Source organism: Anser anser (assembly GCF_964211835.1).
Source record: "Anser anser genome assembly, chromosome: 1".
Lineage (NCBI taxonomy): Eukaryota > Metazoa > Chordata > Aves > Anseriformes > Anatidae > Anser > Anser anser.
Genome location: NC_139720.1, coordinates 46,544,246 through 46,565,837, shown reverse-complemented (window position 1 = coordinate 46,565,837; position 21,592 = coordinate 46,544,246). Strand labels below are relative to the sequence as shown.

The window sequence follows — 21,592 nt, the reverse complement described above, 5'->3', positions numbered from 1 at the left end:
TTAGATCCCTGGGGAAATGCAGAGAAGACAGCAGCTGGTTTGCTTCTGTATCTGAATTCTGAGACCATTCAAAATGTTATGGTGAAAAGCTGAATTATATTAGACCAAAATCCTTAGGAAAATGTTTTGCCCAGAACCTTAGCTTAAATCAAACACCCTTAATGAATATTCCTTAAACTGCTTCTCATATCAAGGTATCATTGACACAAATCTTACCTGGAACACTACCCAATGTTTTATTCCTTCTGTAAATGATGTGGTCATCTTCCACATTTTAGATAAATTATCATTTTGATACCCTGTAGTTGTTTACTAATAACAGTAGGAAAAATAGTGAGAGAAACTAAAATTTTAGATCATATTTTAGAGAGTGTTCTAGGAGCTCTCTAGCTATCCGTGAAGATGATTCTCTGCCACAAAGAGCTAGCAAGCTAACAAATATGAAGACCAAAGGAAAACATGGAAAACCTAATTGTGAAAATAATTCTAAATATTTGAAACTCTCCATATACTAGTGTGGTCATATATTTACACTGCAGACATAAAGTAAGGACTTCACCTAATCTTTTTTTTTTTTTAATGATACTTATATACCCCATGTATGTTACTCCACTATATATTTCTAAACTTTCTTGCTAAGAAATCTAATGACAGTTGTTTCCCACTCTTGACATCTCATCCTTGCTTATAACTCCCTCATTTACTGCTTTCCCCTGTTTGCAGTTTCCTCTTTCCCACACTTTTGTTCTGGTGAATTTCCAAAGCCAACCTCTCCATATGCTTAAAGGCAAACAAAACTTCTGTCATTTTTTTTTCTCTCACATTAAGTCACATCTTACTGCTTCTACTTCCCAGGGAGCCACAGATTAACACAAAAATGTTCACAGATCAAAGCAGATAACCCAAGATAATGACCTTTGCTATTAAAAGCAGGTAAGAAGAATTATTTCTGCTTGCAAATTGTTCTCAGCTTCAAAAAAAGAAGCAGCATAGATCTCTGACTACTCTTTAATAATGTAAATTTATGAACTAGCCCAATGTTTTGTCATCCATCCTCCTCGGGTATGACTTTGATATTGCTTATATGAATCTTAACTAAATGTAACTCATAAGACAGGAAGCACAAGCCTTGTGTTTGGTTACGTTCACAGAAAACACGGTAGAACCATATTGCATGTGGGAACACAAATGTTTAAAGTACTTAGATATGCACAATTCTTCTGCTGTTGCTTTATGTGTGCATGTGAGTGTTTATATTTATATATTTATATATTAACATATTTATTTATATTTTTATTATTTATTTATTTGGCTTTCCTGAAGGGTATTTGAAACAAGGACATTATGACAGAAGATTTTCCATCTTCAAGTAGATCATGCTTGTGAAAGAGGGGATGACAAGAAATTCTTTTCAGTTATGGTGATTGCCAGACAGTCAATAGCAGCTCACCTGCATCTGTACAATATGTTTATTTTTTAATTTGCTGTTTGAAATGGTAGCGTGCAGTCTAGACTCTGAGAAAAACAGAATGGCCAAGGACTTGGCCTGACTCTTCTACAATAATAAAAACAGCTATCTGGAAAACAGGTGCATACCCTTTTTCTGACGAATGCCATTGTGGAACATAACTCTGTCTCAGACAGGTTCTGGTCCATCTTTCAACATTTAAAAAATAGTATAAGTAAGATTAAACTATATTTCTCACTAGATTCTCTCCTTACTGCATCTAAATCAGATGTTTAACTCATTGATGAACAAAAATAGATAAACACTGTAAGAGACTTTGAGACTGACTTTGTCTTTTGAACCCCAAAAAAGCAGAAAGATCTTTCATTTTCTATTAACAGACTAATAACAGATTTGCAACAGCTATGTTATCATTTGTTATCTGAATATCACTGAATATCATTGCACATATAATTTTTTAACTGTTTTCTCTCTCTCTCTCTCTCTTTTTTTTTTTTTTTTTCAAATTATGGAATTGAATTTGAAATTATACAACACACGACTTTTAGATGAATGCTGCATTTTTAAGATCTCTACATGATATTAAGAACATTCTTTAAACCAAGCAAGGAAAAGTGCAAACTAATGTAGGAATATAAATCAGGAGTTAAATGTACATAGCCTTGTGATGACATGATCACTATGAAAGGGATCACAGATACCTGTCAATAACTATTTCAAGGGTGTAAACAGTGGGGCTGCCTATATGGTATCTACATCTGTTGAAAACTGGCAACTAGAGATAACAATATCTAATTTTGAAATAATATAGACTGAATACGAAAGGTTTCTCAGCACCACCAGCTATTTTGAATTGCCTCTTATAAAAAGTGACTGAACCCTTTTTCCTTTGAAAGTTAAAAACAAAGAAGAGTAAAATCCTTGAAGATTACATTAGGGACTCAAGCCCTGTTGGCTTTAGGCTACAATAGAACCAATACATCGTTTCCAGCTATATGAATATTTCCTTTCCTCTCGTCCTTATTGTGTTCAAAAAATCTGAGTTTACTTCTATTAATACTCTTGGTATAATACTTTTCACTCTTTTTTGAAATCCAGGCTGTGTCTGTATGATACAAATGCAGAGGATTGCAGGGATATCCAAGCTGGCTGTGAACAATGTGAGAAGGGAGAACCAGGCGGAAGACCCTGGGTAATGCTGCTGTCCTATTTCTGGTACATTAAGCACTCTGATAGGTCTACATGGCACAGCACTGCATTTGGTCTTACACCTGAGAATGTTAACAAAATCTGCTGTGCAGGGAGAATATTTCTAAAATGACTGTGAACTTCGACATCCTTTTAGCTAAAATGACTACCGTTCAGTCCTCTGTACCCTTAACTATTAAAACCAGTGGTGAACAGAAGACAAATGATGCAAGTCAAGATCTGATACATTCTTGGGATTTTTTATGGGAAATATTAACCCATCACAATATCCTATAAAGCAATGAAGAAGTAGAAAAAAATAATAAAACACTTTAAAGTGGAATGATTTCTCCTTTGCACGCTGCTGAAAGTTAGTTGAAAATCCCAGTATTCTTTTAAAAGCACCAAAATAGTACTGTAGTCCTCTAAAACATTATGTAAAACATTCACTAGTATTATTTCCTTGCAAACAGGGGATACTTCTTTATGATTTTTATAACTGGACAAATTTCTTCAAAGTAAAGGCAGAAGTAGAGGTTTACAATATTTACATCAGTATATTCACTTGCTTTTATCTATGATGAACTTCAGGTATTTCACACTGACCTTCAATCAACATAATCTATTTTAAAATGACAAGCTAAAACCATGAGAGGTAGGTTTTTGGGGATGAAAATGAAAACATATGAAACAAGCATTTTATTTCAGCAAAACTAGCACAAATTGTCTAGAAAACAAAATTTAAATACTCATAATGAAATCTTTTTAAAGAATCTACCTTCTATTACAATGTACAATTATTATTGTAATGAATGTTTAATGTAATTAATGTTTAGACTGAATGTTTGGGGGGCCATATTTGAAGTACGATGTGTCTAAAATATCTAAACATCAGATTGAAGGATATGAAAAAGGACATGATCTTAAAATAGAAACCAGGTTTTCCTACAGGCTCCCCAACACTGAAAAGGTTAAATTGATAAAATATAACTCTTTGTTCAGGGTTCTTCTAAGACACTGAAGGCAGAACAAGTTGTTGCCTAGGGCAACAAAATATTTAGTTACTATTTATTTTATCTTTTTTTCTTTTTTGTTTTGTTTTTGTAGAGAGCTTGTAGGCTCTGCAGAGAGGTTATTTTCTAGCTTATTTAAAGAGAGTAAGAACTCTTGGCTTGAGCTTCTTCAGTTGTACTCTCCAGAAAGATCACATTCTGAATCTTGAAGTACGAACCTTTTTATAGAACACTAACATTTTAGACAGAAAATCAGATGATAAGGCAATTTATTTGCTGCCTGAATGAAAGGAGATTTTGTTAGGATACTTCAGAGATGATACCCTCTCTAGCACTAGGCAGAGCTTTAATAAAAAAATTATCTTGCATTACAAATCAATCATTTGTGCTACCTAGTGTGTTACAGGACAAGAAAATGATCCTGCAGGTGGAACACAATAGGTGCTAAAATTGCTCAGCTTTGATTATTAGTGCTAAAAATTGCTGCCAATCACTACCTGATTATAATTTGTTTTGAAGAGCACATGGGGCAGAGAGAAAGAAAAAAGAGAGAAAGAGAGAGAGAGAAAAAAAAAAGGTTTTAAGAATTCTAATATAAGAGCAAAGATTTACCTCAAGAAAGAGGTAACTCATTGTTAAAAATTATATCATTTTGATATGACTGAAATCTTTAAAATTAGAAATACATTGAGGAAATGGGAAACATTAAAAGAAATTGCAAATTTCAATTACTTGATTTAATGATCAAACACTGTCATTTTACTATATTTTTAAAATCAGAAATGAAGTTTTTAAAATTACAGTCATAATATAAGGAAATATAAATACAGCATCAGGGAAATTATTGTAAAATACTTAGATAGTCTCTTTTACTTAAATAATCTGTAGTTTAAAATGATACTGGATGGACTAAAAAATTATATTATCAAAAAAGTAAATGCTGTGAAAATCCTCACAGTACAAATGCTTTCTCTTCTTTTCTTCCCTTGTATTTGAACCAAAGCACTGTGTTTAAACTAGAAGAAGTGTTTTTCCTCCCCCTTTCCCCTGTCTAAACACTGTTATCATCCAAGGTGGAAGCAGAAAGAGGTAAATAGCGGATGGCTTGAAGAAATTGCCATGTTTTACATTGTCTTCCGATCTTTTGCAAATAACAGTGTAGGCAAAAGATGATGGCATATTTAAAAAGTATTTTGCATTACCATGAGGAACAGATGGAAGTTTGTACATCAAATCACTCAAGAAGCCAAGACCACTATCTATTCAAAATGTTACATGCAGAAATTGTACAAAAGAGTTAAACATATTATAAAGTTACAATACTGGTACGTGGATTTGTTGAGGATAAAAGCACTTCCATTACGATTGCTAGAGACTGCCACTGCATTGCTACAACATAACAACCATTTCTAAATGATCAGTAAAATCCACAATCATTTACGAGCTGAGTGACTGATGGAGCTGCTAGCAGTATTCAAAGCAGAAAGGATCTGACTGCAGAATCTTTTAAAATGCAAGATCCAATAGAGCAAATTTACTACACAATTGCAATTGTTAAGAATATCATACTTGCAAAAGGAACAAAAATGTGCATTATTAAAACCTTTTTGAGACCTCTGTGGGTGCTGTGGATAACAAAATCTACACAGCTATCGTGTATGGGAAAAAATGCTACTTGTATGATATTTCATAGCTTTTTTTATACATGCAGTGAACTTACTGATCCCATTTCAAAGGCAAATAGAGTAATTTAGAGAGTTACTTACAACTGTAGCAGCTCACATGAATTAATGTAATGTCATTTGAGGCATTGTTCTACTAATGTAGGAGCAACTGAGCAAATCCATATACATGCCTTAGCTCATCAAGAAATAATGCAGCAAGAAATCATGCATCATGATGAAAGCTCTTCTGTTTCAGACCCATCTTCAGTATACATAATTTCAAATGTATAAGCAACTATCCTGCTGTCAAAAAAACTGCTTAATACTTGATCATATTATTTAAGCAAATCAGGATAGTTTTGCAAACAGATAAGCCAGAGAATTTGAGCGTTTTTAGAAAGTTTCTTTCATGTTTTCTCATATCAATAAAGGCTGTGAATTAGCCATTTCAAAATTGCAGTTATTTAACATATAAAACACCACAAATGTAGTAGAAAAGCTTCTCCTAAGTGTCTCAATGCACAGATTATTACCTGACTAATGAATGTGAAGACCGAAAGTTCAGCCTGCCTGGCAAAGAATTTTAGAGATTCCCACAAAATTTTCATAGGGTGGAAACATCCGTTTCTTAGTAAACAAGCCCATTTCCTTTTGCAGGATGGCAGAGAGATTCTCAATCATTCTACACTACCTAGAACCTTTGGAATACAAGACGTTTTATTTCGCACCAGTTCATAAAACATGGTTGTCTCTGCAGAAGTGGCACTTATATTTGAAGGGTGAGAGTCCATCATTTAGCTTGCTGCATAATTCTTTACTTTCAGTTATATACACTTAAATATAAATAAATATATACACACGTGTGTGCACATGTGCATCTTTGTAGCTGTTTTAAAAGTATTTGTTCACATAAATTAATTTTAAATACTTTCTTAATCAATTATACTAGCAAAATGCTCCTGAATATTTGGAAAGGCATGAACAAGAAAATGTCATACAGAGAATTTTTCTAAATTAAACAACTATAGAAATTATTTTTAATAAGGTTGCTAATAAGTTGAAATCCCACAGGCTATTGCTAATGCAGATTTATAGTCTTGAAAGCTCTTCTGATTATCAAAAATGGTGCCATTTACAAAGCAACTACAAGAAGAGCTATGGGCATCTTTATCAGTCAGCAGTGTCTCTTGGAGATCAGAAAGGAATGTGGCTCCAAACAGTCCTAATTCTTTCAATGACCTGAAATCTAGCACAGGGCTCTGAGTCAGAGAGGAAAAGGAATGAGAATTGTAGGTCTGCAATTGCAATGTATAAGGATATGTTTTTGATATGTAATGTTTCATTCTTCCTCAAAATCTGCCTTTGCAGAGTGGTACACTTGGGAAATTAAGTATTAACAGGAGAAGAGTTGCAGAATAATTTGTCAAACAGAATCTGAAGGACAGCCCTCCTAAGAAAAAGGCATCTTTCATGCTGTAGAGCATGAGAAATTAAGCTGTCAAGTGAGCACTGTACAAAATCCATCCATTTGGTGTGTATTACCCAGTCAAGCTGTGAAGTTGCTATCTGTTTTGTTGGAGAAGATGGAGAGGCTGCTAAGCGAGACATTAACCTTGTCAAGAAATCTGAATGCAGTATGTGGTCCATTTTCAAGTCTTTTAAGCAGAGACTTTAAGTTCTACTGACATTATAGGTGCATTAGTTGTCTAAGGCCTCAGAAGAGCTTTGAGAGCTAAGTTCAATACAGAGGTCACTATTATTTATATCCATAGATGCAGGTTTAATATGAATAAAGTAATTCTGACTTTGAAATTAGGATTGTGTAGCTGGCATTCTGTGCATCACAATTGTACAGAGAAGCACTAGAAAGATACAGGACAAAGATTTCTGAAAGTATGAAATGGCTAAGTTTAGCCATTTTGCAAAACTCTTCAGTTTGCAAAAGAGATGACTGAAAGAAATGATAGAAGTGTAAAATGAACCATAGAACAGAAAAAGATAAATAGAGAAGTAATTCAGGGATGAACTTGTTGAAAACCTTGCTATCTGAGGGTGAAAAAATTGATACTAATTTTAAAAAAAGAATTTCATGGAAGATTTGTGGAAATAAAGGCCTCTAAGCCTGTCCAAGGCAAAGTAGTAAGAATTTAATAATGCATTAATAATGTATCCATGTGGACACATGGATAAATATAACCAGGAAGAGTCAAAGTGACTGTCGTAAAGGCACCTCATATCTAAAAAGCCTATTAGAACTCTTTGAAACAGTCAAAAAATACATAGATAAAGTTGATGATATGTTTGATACAGCTTGTCCGGATTTCTGAAGTCTTTTGACAAACCCAATCTCAAAAGGCTTGAAAAACAAACAAACAAACAAACAAACAAACAAGAGTCAAACAAAAAAAAACAATCATGGCATGATCCCATAAGAAGAGGTTCTTTTACGGCCAAATAGATTGTTAAAACAGGAAACTGTAGAAGAAAACACAGTTTTCACAGTGGAATAAGGTTCCTAGTGAATTTCTGAGTAGATTTGTGAATAGACATCTGCTGTTCAATATATTTATAAATTCCAGCGGAAAGAGGACTAGCAGTAAGATTACAAAACTTGATGATGATTGTAAGCTTTTCAAGGTAAGAAAGACAAGGACCAGTTGTGAAGAAATGGCCCAATTCCAGAAATCCTTCAGCTGAGCGTGATTAATGACGAGAAGAATACCGTGCAGATAGCTTGTAATACACTTGTCCTTTTTACATAGCTTTCCCTGGTCACCTGTTTAAAGTCATTTTTATAGACAGCCCAGTGGGCAAGGTAGAGCCTCTGATCTGTTTAAGTATGGCCATTTTTATGCACTTTTGTTACTACAGTACAAAATCTAGTGAGCTGCAGTGAAAATATCATGTAGCAGCTCTAAATAAAGAGTCACTTTTTCACACAGTGCATATTTAAATTGTGAAACTTGCCAACAATATTGTGGATAGTCCAAAGTATTTAGTTATAAACTAATGGGAGACAGTCCATTGGTAGCTATTTCCTTTCTGCAGTATCTTTGATCTGATCCTGAACAGCAATCATATCCTAATATAAACCAGGAATACAAGTTGGGCTAGACTGTATCATTAACACTTCCCCAAAAGCTCAAAATATGGAATCTAATTGAATTTATGAAACTATTTTCTTAACATTAATTTTAAAGAAAAGACTGAATCATCCATGTGAAAGATCATTGTACAAAAATAGAAGAGGCTCACAATGCAGAATGAACTACTTGAGAAGAAATTTAAACCAGGCCACTTACATGCACCCTTCCTCCCAGGAGTTCATCTATCTGTGATTCAAGGCCTACTTTCAGGATAACACAGCTGTGTAACCATTCTCAGTTTTCTTTTGAGAAAAGTGCTAGGGCGTGAGAAGTAGCTGTGAGAGAGTACATAGGCTAGAAGCACACAAGATAAGAAAGGTGAAATTGCAGACATAAGTAGGATTGTTGAGGCTGAGGAAACCAGCACCTTGAGGATTCAGTAATAACAACACTCAAATGAAAAGGCATAAAATCCAAAGAAAAAAAGGGAATCGGACGACAGCAATTCAGCAACATCATAGATTATCCTGTTCCACAGAGCAGCAAAGGCCAGCGCTTCCCTACCTGACTGATGACTACTCGCCCAGTAGACTGAGTGACTCATTTGGTGGGGGGGGTGATCTAATGCTTAGTTCATTAGTCCTGCAATGTATTGTGTGTATTAGACAATAAATAACTCACTTTGTACTTTTAACTTGTTTATATCTTGCATGAAGAATCTTTTTGGTAAAAGTTCTGTGAACAGAGTGAATCCCAGAGGGGGAGGGTTACGTAAGTAATCCAGAATAACAGACAAGAATAATATGATTAGTCATGTAGAAGAGCATTTATCCTTTAAAGCAAGGTACATACTTTAGATGGGTTATAGGATTTCAGAACATAGTGGACTTCTTTCAGCAGATTAGACATTTTTCAGAAATGTTACACATAGCTACTGCATTGAATAGATGGTATCTGAATCTGAGTATAGAATTTGACCTTTCTACTGAGACAAGGAATCTGGGAGATAAAAGCAGAAGTATTGGAAAAGCCAGTTCTGGGAAAAGGAATATCCTGAATACTTAAAATCTAAGGACAAGGCAATTGTGCTTCAATGGGCACAAACTGAAGCACAGGAAGTTCCGTCTGAATGTGAGAGGACACTTTACCATGAAGGTGACAGAGAACAGGTTGCCCAGAGAGGTTGTGAATTCTCCTTCTCTCGAGATATTCAAAACCCACCTGGATGCCATCCTGCACAATGTGCTCTAGGTGATCCTGCTTGGCAGGGGGGTTGGACTGGGTGATCTTCAGAAGTCCCTTCTAACCTCAACCATTCTGTCATTCTGTGTAATTAGACATATGCGTCCCAAGAAGCACACACCTGAGAAATTAGGCAATGAATTTGGGAAAATTCTTGATCTAAATGAGAAATAAATTAGTGAAACAGAATCTAAACTCCAAAGTCTGGCTTGTTGAAAAAGGACTGGAAAGGCTGATGAAAGATAACACAAATTAATTACTTTTAAAATGACTTTTATGATACAATTGCTTTAAGTAATTGCTGCTTGATTGTGCTTGAAAGAACAAACATTATATGTATGTATACATAAAAGTCCGAAAGAGACTAGCACATAAATTAGAGCTGACATTAACTTGATGCAGAAAGCTGCATATTAAAATTGTTTCTGCCAGTAAGGTAGCTGGAAGACCAGAGAAGCTGAAGGAAGATGGACTTTACCGCTGGCGTCTTGGAATTTCTTCTTTTCTCATGTGCTTGGCATTCTCCTCTCTCTTTTTCCAAATGTGCTTGACTAGATGCTAACTTCCAAGGATAGTAAAACAGTGTCAGAAATAAAAGTAAAAGATGTTCTTTTTAGGAATATTTAAAGCTCTGATCATTCCAGTTTCCCATGGGAGTAAGGAGTAACTCACAAAGGTTAACCTTAATGTACTAAAGCTAATCTTCTTAGCATCTCTACATGTCAGTAGGGAGAGACAAATTCCTCTAGGAAGCAATCCAGATAATTAGCCATAATTTAACCACTTTGAATCATCCTCTGCATGATCCTATCTCTCGCCACCTGTTATAGTTTATCAAAGGAATTTATGGAGGCTAGCTTCATTCAGCTGCAGGGAGACTTTCAGAATATGCTCTCTGCTTTTTTTTCTTCCCCCAAAATGGACTGTTTGCTTTAATAACTTAATTTAATAGATTTATGTATTGAAATAGAAATAGAACACCTTGGTCAGCATCACACATGGAAGTTCAGAGACATGTCATCAGTAAAACTCACAATGGTATATTAGATGTCATTATGATAAAGAATGACCTTACTATTAGCATAGGAAAAAATCTAAGACTTCATGAACTTCATCCACCAGCATATGAGTTGATGATGACAAAAAGTGTAGAAAGAATATAGCAAAGAATTTTCATTTTTTAGAATGTAAACAAGGGCTTGTGCAAAAGCAAAGTTGTCTCCTTGTCTCCCCTACCCTTTCAGCTATGCTACTTTACTTAATAAAATATATCTACCCTCAAATCTGTTTCTACCACTCCAGAAGCCATAGATGATTTCCCAATAGCATAATGGAAGGAAGTACCGACTAAGAAATAGGAAGCAAGAACGGCTTTTCTGTCAAATTCAGTGGCTGCAACTGCTTAACTGACGGCTAAAATGAAAAAGTTATCATACCTGTAACCCTTTTGTTATGTTTCTATTGAGTACTTGGAATAGACACAAATGAAACTTCTTGCTCAATCTACAACTGAAGCACTAAGAACCACCAAATCAAGGGTACTTTGAATTCTTTTCAGGATGTTGGGTTGCGATTTTCTGTTATTTTCCAAGTGCCTGGATTCTGAACTACTAAATACAGAAGTCATAATTCCACTGTTAGTGTTTTTGATGCTTATGAAAATTCATGATGCTTCATGAAAAACTTTCTGTAATAAGGTCTTGTTTGCCCTGGTCTGAATGGGGAGTTGGAGCCTTTGAAATTGATTTGAGATGGCAGGACTACAGGTCAGAGATAATCATCTTGTTCTGTCAGACTTCACAGTGCCTCAGACCAATTTTTTATCCATTTCTGAAAGATTCCCCTCCATCCAAACACCAAAATAACAATAAATACTTCTCTGAGCTACAGATTTTCTTGGGAGACAATTATTTCTTTATGATTAGATACTACTGATTGGTGGGAAAAATCAGAAAAAAAAAAAAAAAAGAAAGGAAATATATATTGACTAGACTAAAAAGAAAATTCTGAGAATGTAGAACTGGTTTACTTACTGTGCTCTTGAACAACACAATCAGGTGGGAAAAATATATACTGTTTGGGTATCTATAACTATACAAATACTTTAGCAACTGTTTAACAGCTCCTCCTTGCAAACCATGGCAGAAAGGAATGTTTTCCCATAAAGCACAGGCCTTAAATGAGAACATGCTGTTAAGCCTTGAAATTAAGAGACGTATGTACTGGTTTCGTTTATACTAATTTTACAGAAGTGTATTCTTGTTAACTTCAGTGCAGGTACTTCCCATTTCATCAGTTTAAGTAAGTTTGGAATTAAACCACAAGCCTTTAATGAGGATTTAATGATCCACTTGGGGGAGCTAAAGGGTAATTTGTTTCTGAATTGATAATGGCAAAATGGTTGGGATGCAAAATAAAGTTACAAAAGGTAATGTGAGCAGACTTCCACTTTTTTCAACTCAGTGCTGGTTTTTCAGTTATATAAGGTTCTAGAGCAAAGGATCCCCAGTTCTTATTAAAATTTCAGCCGCTTACAGAAAAAAGAATTACAGTTATAAATAGCTTAGCAGCAGACGGCCATAAAATCAATCATATCCTAACTTCCTTTATACACCTACAACATACATTGAATGCAACAGACTGAACACATAAGGTTGACTTTGATCCTTACTCTTAATTCTACATTTTCATGCTAGCTAAAATTAACCGTAGTGTGATGGTAAGAAAATAAATTTTAACAAGTAATAGCTTTGTCTTTCAGTTAATATGAAATAACTCTTTTAAACACTGGTCTCACAATATACATGCTTGTACCTTGTACACCAGCTACTGTGCTGGAACATGGCTTTGCACCATCCTTACATTTTCCATTTCTCTAGCTTGGAGGGAAGCGGGAACTGTTCCCCACTTTAAAGCTATATCAGCTGCTCTATCTTATGCTTGATTGCCTATGGCTACTGGTAGCCCTTTCAGTCTTCTGGGAACTAGGCACTAATTAGAGGCAGAGATGCAGGACCTTCTATATGGGAAGGAAGAACACAGCTTTTTGTCTGTAAAGAACTGGTAAAATACGACATTGAACTTTTGTCCATACAGGGACTGCCTTAAAGATCAGATAATATGATGATATAGTTGATTTCAAAAGTCACAGCAGATCCAAAGCTATAATTATCTTTTACAAAACCAAACAACTCAGTTTCAGATACAAAACTTACAGGAATATTCCAGTGGTAGAATTGTACTGTCAATGTCTTCACTGTAACAGTACAAAATTCATCTTATTCCAAATTAATATGCAGTACAGTCCAAATGAAAGTTTATGTTTGCCCATATTTGGGCCTCTAATTTAATTGATTCATGTAAATAAAGTGTCAAGCAAAAGTGATTAAAAAATATTTTGTTCCCCCCAGCATAACTTGGCTATATTTAAGGTTTCTTTCTTTTAAGTTTAACTTAGCCGCAGCATGTGGAAAAAGCAAACTTTAATTATCTTTATAAGAAGTACTGTTGTTAAGCACTTTATAAGTGAAGACATGCTTTGTAGCTATAAACTATAAAAACATATTTTTAAATGTCATTCAACATCCTGAAGTCAGACACAATCACGCTGATTGAATACCATGCTAAAGACAATGGAAAAGCAAATGGAAGCAAAGGATATGGTGAGCCTAGGTATAGCCATAAAAGCTGTAATCATTAACAGTACTTGACGATGGTATTTGTAGTGCAATTTGCTTTTGTGATTTCACTTTACTATGTAAGGACATGTGCTGTAATGTATTTTGGAGGAACTACTGCTACAAATTGACCAACTTACATTAATTAATTCAATCTCCCAGATTTTTTTCACAAGGTCCATCGATGTATAGCCATTAATTAGAAAGGATTTGGTATAGTCACCCAATTCAATGGAATCCAACCATTCAGCTACAGAGGTGGGGTTGTAGCCATCATGACCAATCTGCTTCATCTGAAAAAAAAAAAAAGAAAGAATGAGCACGAATTACTGCTAATATTCTTTAAACACAATTCAGTACAGTGGTTATTTGTATTATTTTTTTTCTGGGTTTTTATTTTCTGACCAACATCCATCTAATGATTGGCATAACATGAAGAAACAATTTTGTGAGTAAAAGCACTTATAAAACTTAGTTTTCAATGGATTTTCTTCTCACAGCTGTTTGTTTTTAAACCAAAATATATTAAGACTGTAGCATGAGTTCAGTTTTTACAAGACATCATAGAATCCATAAGCAAGGGAGGGCAAAAGAAAGAGATAGAGAGAGACATTATTAATATCCTGACTGCATAAAAATGTCAGATTTGCACCTAAGATTTCATAGCAGGGGAAGAAATTAGACTGAGGATTGGATATTTTGCTATCAAATTCCAAATGAAACATATTTCCTTGGTTATATTACTCCTAATTCATCTCTTCTACTAGGTTATCTGATATTTCATAGTGGTTGAAGCCACGGTATATTTTTCCACCCCCAGGGGAAGTTTGAAATAGTCTCGTTCCTCTACCTGGTCACATATTTCATTGAGCTCTTGGGAATTTAATATAGTTTAGATTGCTCTGTTTCTGTAAAGTTGATTGAGATTGGACAATCGAAACAAATATTATTGGAATAGAACTGACAGAATGACATATACAGAAAAGCACCATGTACATTTATATACCAACACAGGCACAGAAAGCATAATCACATAAATCTCGTTTTCATAAAAAAATAAGAAATACCACTGGCATCTTATTTTTCTGAATTTTGTTAAGCTACTGAGAGGTAAAGAACTCAATTTCTCTTTCACAATTACCTCTCAGTGGCACTAGTGAAGATTTTCAAGCTAACCATTAAAGAAAAAAATGTTTAAATCTGCTTCCTGTGCAGATAGTTATGACATACTGCTCTTACGAATTTTAAAGCAATTTGCAACAGTGGCACAAAGAATTAGAAAAAATTATGCAATAGCTTCAGTTTTCAACAGGATTATTTGCATATCATCTTTGTATTGAAGTGTAACTATTTCTAAAACACTGAACCGGTAAACTTATATGAAGATTCAGAAGTTTAGAAGGCCTTGTATTTTGTACAGCATCTCCAGAATATGCAAGAGTTGCATGGTGAAAGCCAGTCTCCCATTTCTGCCTGCCTGATTATACGCATTCTTATTTTCTGAGAAACAAGGGAAGTGTGACAGAAACATAATGCTTTGAGCTTAAGTTTGAAGTGAGTGACAAAGTAATTTAAAAATGAGAGAATTATTATCTTAATATCTTGCCTGAACCCATTTATTTCTCACAGTTTATTTGAAATACAATTTCAATTCAAAGCAGGGAAAAAAGTTAAAGTCTACATTTGAAAGCCAGAGTAGTGTTCGTCTATCTGTCTTTTCAAATGCAGAAAGCCAGCACATCATGATCTTGATCATGGTTTCTTACAGTAGCAGAGACAAGGGATGCAGACACACTGCATCATGGATATAACAGTTTACTCTTTGGTCTTTTGCTGCATATGTTGGGTATAAAATATTACTGGAAATACTTAAATGATGCAATGAAATTGTTATCTTATATCATAAAAGAGAGAGTAGAGAATCCCCATAATTAGCTATGGGAATTACAGCCTTTCAGGTCACGTCTGAAGCAAAGGATTTGTATTAGGAGGTGAGAGTTTACAGGCAGGAATTAAGTTATGACTGTATGACAGTGAATACAATGTTGTTGCTGATCTACACATTGTGAAAGTTAGTTTCATCCTGATTTGGAATGAAAGTTCTAGATGTCAAAAGCATGGCAAACTCTTCTTTCATTGTCATTCAGATTTATTTCAAATTTTTTATTAAAGGTAGTCTGTCCAGCAGACTGTAAAAACATGGAGAACCCTGGTAGCTCTGCCTCCTGTGATGCTTAGTTCAAGAGTTGATTTGAAATAAGTTATGTTTAAAAAACTGATTCTTGAAAAGAAAGGACTCAATAACCAGAAGAAAAATCTAATACAGAAACAACATGAAGAAGATGTATTGGGTTCACAGGGTAGCCATGGCTTTTGAAAGATATAAAGTATTTTTGTTTCCTTTCTCTAACAAAGAAAAGTGAAGCACCTTCAAAACATTTTTTAGAGTATTCAGATGGGAAACATTATGCAAATTTATTCTTTTGGTTAGTACTATTTGACCTTTATGTTTAATAAATGTTGATATTAACATGATTTTTCTTTTGACCTGATTTTGATATGATTTTTTCTTTTTGACCAAACTGGATGAGAAATCCAGAGAAATCTCATCTAGTTTGTAATACTGGTAACCCATCAGTTTCTATGAATGACAAACACAGCATGGGAAACTTCTGAATTCTCAGTTCCCAGTGAACATCTCCATCAGATGGGCTGTTAAAACAGTTATCAGTACCACTGTGATGTGTTGCAAAGGGATGCAGGCAAGAAAATACAGAACAATCCAAAAAGCAAAAGGCTGAGAACAACTGAAATGTATGTGAAATTTTCACATTTCTGAATTTGGTGCCAATAGACAAAATTGTTAGGTAGTCACTCAGCAGCCTATATGAGCATGCACTAGAGTATTTTTGGGAACCAGCAGGTTCTGGAAACATTTTCCCTCTCCCTACCCCAAAGCCTCGAGTACAAGCACTTTCTTACTGTGCAGGTGAAAGAGCACTGGCATAGGTTGGCCAGAAAGCTTTTGTAGTCTCCCTCCTTAGAGATCTTCAAAAGATGCCTGGACATGGTCCTGGGCAGCCTGCTCTGGGTGGCCCTGCTTGAGCTGGGGGGGGTTTTAGCAGATGGCCTCCAGAGGGCCCTGCCAACCTCAGCCGTTCTACAATGCCGTGATTCTGTGATTTGGCTGCCTGTGCTGAAGGCCAAGTCAGGGATGGTGCAGCTGTGTAACCTTGGGTTGGACCCATGCAAGAATGTGCCCCTTGTTGGGGCCACCTTGCCTTCTGCAGGAGCTGCATTTGAGCTCAGACCCATGCCCCTGGGCCTCACCTGAGCTATGCTGTAGGTACGCCTGTGCCTGGCCATGTACCTTGCTGACCCTCAACAACTGACACATCCTTCTGAATCAACCTCAGCCTGTCCTCGTCCCTGTGAATTTGCCCTGGGCTATGGCTATCCCCAGGCACTGCCACTGTCCCTGCACTGCTCGCCTTGGGCAGGTGTTTTGTCCTTGTTGGTGACAGCACAGTCCTGCCTGCCCCAGAGTTCTCCTCAGCTCTCAACTCCCCTGCCCTGGTAGGGAGCCGCCTCCTGCTGCTCCCCAACACCGATGACAGAAAATTAATCTCAGAACTAGGATATTTCCTGTAAGTTTCAGCCAAAAAGCAATACTGTTTTGTCATGATCAAAGAAACAATCTCTTTTCTATAGAGATTTTCTAAAATGTGTCTAATACATGAAAACTAATAAACTTTCACTATCAGTCCCCTTGTATGTAAGGTTTTGTTATGTCTGTTAATAACATCAACTAGCTTATTAAGTGTCATTCATAGCTGGCTGTATTTTTTTTCCTTTCAACTATTTATTGACAGATTAGTTATCTAGACATGATAGTATCATTAACAGTATCTGCTTTTCATATAAAAGATTATGGAGTTTTTAAATAAAAGCAAAAACACTTTGAAATGTACCTGCCTAGAAATGCTGCCCCTTTACTTTATTAGAGCTGCAGTTTAGTTGCATCTTATCCATGTTCTCATTAACAGGTTATGGCTCTTGGACTGCATATATTTTTTCTTTTCTGTATTGCACTGTGATCTCAGCCTCCTCTCACAGATCATTTGCACCTTGTAGACTACCTTGCTGATGCTGTTTGCTGTTTGGTTATTTTGTGTTTGTTTGTTTGTTTTTGGAAAGAAAAGGCCTCCTGTCTACTGACCGTATTTGCACATGTAAGACTTCAATCATTTCACACCAGCTACAACAGATGCACCAGTGGTGTCAAACATCAAACCGGCTATGTGCACACTGTTTGACTCAGCGTAGTATAAAATCTCTGAGCTTCAAGTCATGTCTGTTGTAAATACAGCCTTTCAAGGATTAACTGCTCATAAATAGAGGCAATATTGTTCTTCCTCAGACAGTGCTCCCAATTCATTAGGATATCTATAAAGAGCAATACCAGTGCTAGCTGTTTAACTGCAGATAATTTTAGCATGACAAATATGGAAAACGCTAAGGAGGAGGCCCATAGGATTTAGAAGTGATAGAGAAAAAGAAATGTTTAAGAAAATATAATATAAACTAAGTATGGAGGAAGATACAAAACACAGGAGATACAAAACACACTCTCCTTGGTTCTACTGAACTATCATGACTATTGCTTGCTTTGAAATGAATAGAAGCCAGAAGCCAGAAGGAGCTGTTTCTCAAAATAAAATGGTAATATCAAATATCATCCTAGTTGGCTGAGAAATCCTTTACAAGGGACTGCGTGTACATCAGTCTTTTTGGAAGTGCATCACTACTATAACTGTATGGTATTTTACATCTAGATAGAAAGTACTTTAGTTGACTTTTTGTCTCTGAAATGTAGCCAAATAAACATGAATGGAGCTTCAAAGTAATCACATGCACCAGAAGCATCGAGGTGAATTCAGTAACATGACCCATTACCAGTTTTCTGTGATCATCTCAGACAGCTGGGAAACTAATGCTATTTTCTCCACCGGCAATATCAGTATCTGGTGGATCTCATCACTGTATTAAAATCAAGCTTTTTATTCCCTTTGTAAGGAGAAAGAGATGACTTGACTTTCACAGCTTTTTAAATGACAGCAACAATTACAATGAATTTACACACCTGTGTTGGTTTGCAAGAAACATTTTTTAGCAGGCATATAATGCTTTCTTTAAAAATGCTGGCCTATCTGAGATATTTAATCAGCCCTCTCAAAAGCGTGTACCAAACAATCAGCTTCCAATCTGATTCATTCTGGATTGTTGTTATGGGTGGTTGTGGTGGTGATATTTTTTCCTGTCTTTGTGTGTTGTCTATTAAAAAGTATGCATGTCCAAAAAGTGATCAGGTATACTCATATTGTTGGAAGAGGAGATCATTCCTTCTCTGGGGGTGGTGAAAGAGAAGGCTGAGGGGAGACACTTCTGAAGACCACAGTGCCTGGCTGGCACAGGGACACCACAAGAAGCTAGCACCTGCAGTGCTTGAGCAGGACTTGAGCCTGCAGTCAGGGACAGACAGACAGCTGTCAAGGAGGATCAGCTGAACTTCCTATGGACCTGAGGACACTTTTCATTTACTGCTGCTGAGAAAGTGACTAAGTGAAAACTAGGACATGCCTGTAAAGGCACAATGGGTAAGGAAGAGCTCTTATTTTTTTTTGGTTTTCTATTCTGTCTACCTTGTCACTTATTAAAAAAGTTAACTATTCAGGCTGTGTTTTAATAATGTTTGACTTTTCTTTCTACTAAATAAAATCCTTCCATCTTTTTGTGGAGTTTACTATCAAAAGACAGTATAGTCATATTCACAACACTGCCTGATTCAGGGTCCCACCCTAATGGTAAATCCAGACTACCATGAACTCAGTTCAGCTTTTCCTACCACCATTCTGGCACACATCTTCTCTGTGACTTTTTGCAGTTTGAATCTGTCTTCTCAATAAAAAGAAAGATAGATACACACTAACTTTTTTATTATTTTTTTATTTTTTTAAATTTTAAATAGTTGGATTCACATCTGTGAGAAACATAGTTGTGTTTTTGCAATAGAAGGTGTTTTTGCAGTGGAAAATTCCACTAACCTTGCATATTCAAAAGTGATTGTGCAGCATAGCAGTGGGGAGTATGTTAAGCAGATAAGGGGAAGGTCCCACTGTCCCTAAATAAAGAGGCTAGCTAAGAAAAACAGGGTGAGCAGTACGAAATCAGTAAGAACAAAAATCACCGGCCCTCTAGTCACAAGAGAAGAAGAAAAAAAAAATAAAAAAAAAGAAGGAAAAGGAGAAATTGATGGTTGGTCAAATTAAATAGTACATATATGGTACAGAAGTGTGTCGAGTAGGTTGCGAACCTGTAGTACTCAGCCAGTGAGGAAACAGGAGAAATCAGGTGTTGGGTAACAGGAAATATAAGGTTATGACAAACTTGTACTGTGTGCTCCTGCTTGCAGGATGCCCGCCATTGCAATTGCGAATAAAATAGCTTCACAGAAGATCCTATCTGAAGAAAATTATTGAGATTTTTCTCATACATCCAGAAGACTGAAAAGACTTCCTAGTTCTTCATCAGACACCCTGTCTGGGTCAAGGGAAGAAGTCTCATTCAGTATTACTGAGGATGCTTTATGCAACCGTTCAGGGCATTTCTATTTGGTATAATGTAACCTTAAGAAGACCTGAATCTGGAATTTGTGAACTAAGTGGAATGCATGGCCTTTGATCTCATGAGTTTCTATGATTATCACTTCTGAGAGCAGTCCTGTTAGTGATTCTGTGCTCAGTGCTAGAGATTTACAGGCACACTTTCAAAAACTGGCTATTTTAGCACAGACTTACACCTCTGAAGTTAAACATTCATCCTTTGCTGGAACCTCAGTAATTCTGCCTGGTTTACTTTTGACAATATGCTATCAACTTCACTTTAGTTCTTTCCATCCCTCTCAGAGGCTACACTAGTGATGATTTCCTTGGCCCAACAGTACTATGGTTTGGTGCCACAATATGATTTAAAAGTAATCTGATCATTGCCTCTACTTAGCATTGGTTTGGTTTGCTGAATAATCTGGGTACACACTATACAGCTTTGTTTTTAGAGGAAAGTAAATCAGAAGATCAACACGAGACGTGCACCGAATACATTTCAACCTCTATTTTTTTTTCTCTGCCTTTTACTAATGCTCTTTTTCTTGATGATCGAAAAACCAATCAAGCTCTTCAGCTCCACAGAAGATCCCTTGGGGTGCTAACTTGAGCCCCAAGGAAATGACACTGTTCAAGGGATACAAAGATTTGAATCAAGTGGTTGACAACCTTGACTCCAAGTCCTCCAATGGGAAAAAGGACACACACACACTGATCAAATGGTGGAGGTATACCTTTCTGTTTACTTTCAACTGCCCTTAACTTTTCTTGACTCATATTTTCTTCTTCCTTGATACTTTTCCTGATTTCACTGCCTCACTTTCTGTTGCCTTGCTCAGAACTCTGCTTGCTGAATTTTTTGTTGCTTCTATAATGATTTCATTATTCTCCACCTTTTATTAACGCTTTTTGTGACGGTCAGAAAACCCATCACTCTCTTCAGCTTCACAGAAAATTCCATGGGGGTGCTAACTAGAGGCCCAAGGAAATGATGCTTTTCATCAACAACCTGTAAGAAAGTTGAAAGCTTCCTGATAGCAATCTAAGCTGGTGTCAATATCAGAAGGCTGCCGACTTCATGACTGCTGTGAGGAGGCCAGAGGTATTTAACTATGCTCTGTACAGTGACCAGTGGGCCAGCTGCAGAAGAAAGAATAGGAAAAAAATAGCACTCTCTCTCAAATAGAATTTTAGCTTGCCTCAGTGTAGACAGCAGGCAATATGGAGTCAACCACAAAAAAGGAAGTATAAAAAAGCATGTACAGGAATAAGGCTTGCTGTATGGGGAATGGTTGCAGGACCAGTGACATGCTACTGTAATCTACACAAAAAAAATAAATGACAGTGTATCCCATACAGAGTGGCTCACTGACTGAAAGAAGGAAAATGTAAAACATTTGTGGGACTGCTTTAATCAGACAACTATGAAGCACATGCATGGAGGGACCATGAGGTAAACACCCTGAGCTATAGCATAGATGTTTCTAACTGCGTTGTTCTACTGATTCGTTCCTTTGTGTTTCAGAGTGGCAAAACTCGTGTATTTTGTGGATGTAACTCTTCTTTTCTGTCTTTATGGTTAAGGTCTTATA

The 21,592-nt window shown here is 36.1% G+C and overlaps 1 protein-coding gene across 6 annotated transcripts in view; it reads right to left on the bottom strand.

Annotated features, from left to right (window-relative positions):
• Positions 1–21,592, bottom strand: part of ANKS1B (ankyrin repeat and sterile alpha motif domain containing 1B) — a 440,891-nt gene that overhangs the window by 145,369 nt on the left and 273,930 nt on the right. For all 6 annotated transcript variants that reach the window (XM_083852386.1, XM_083852391.1, XM_083852392.1 and 3 more), the window contains one exon: positions 13,479–13,631. In XM_083852386.1, the coding sequence (XP_083708512.1) occupies positions 13,479–13,631 (153 nt within the window). The remainder of the gene's footprint in view (positions 1–13,478; positions 13,632–21,592) is intronic.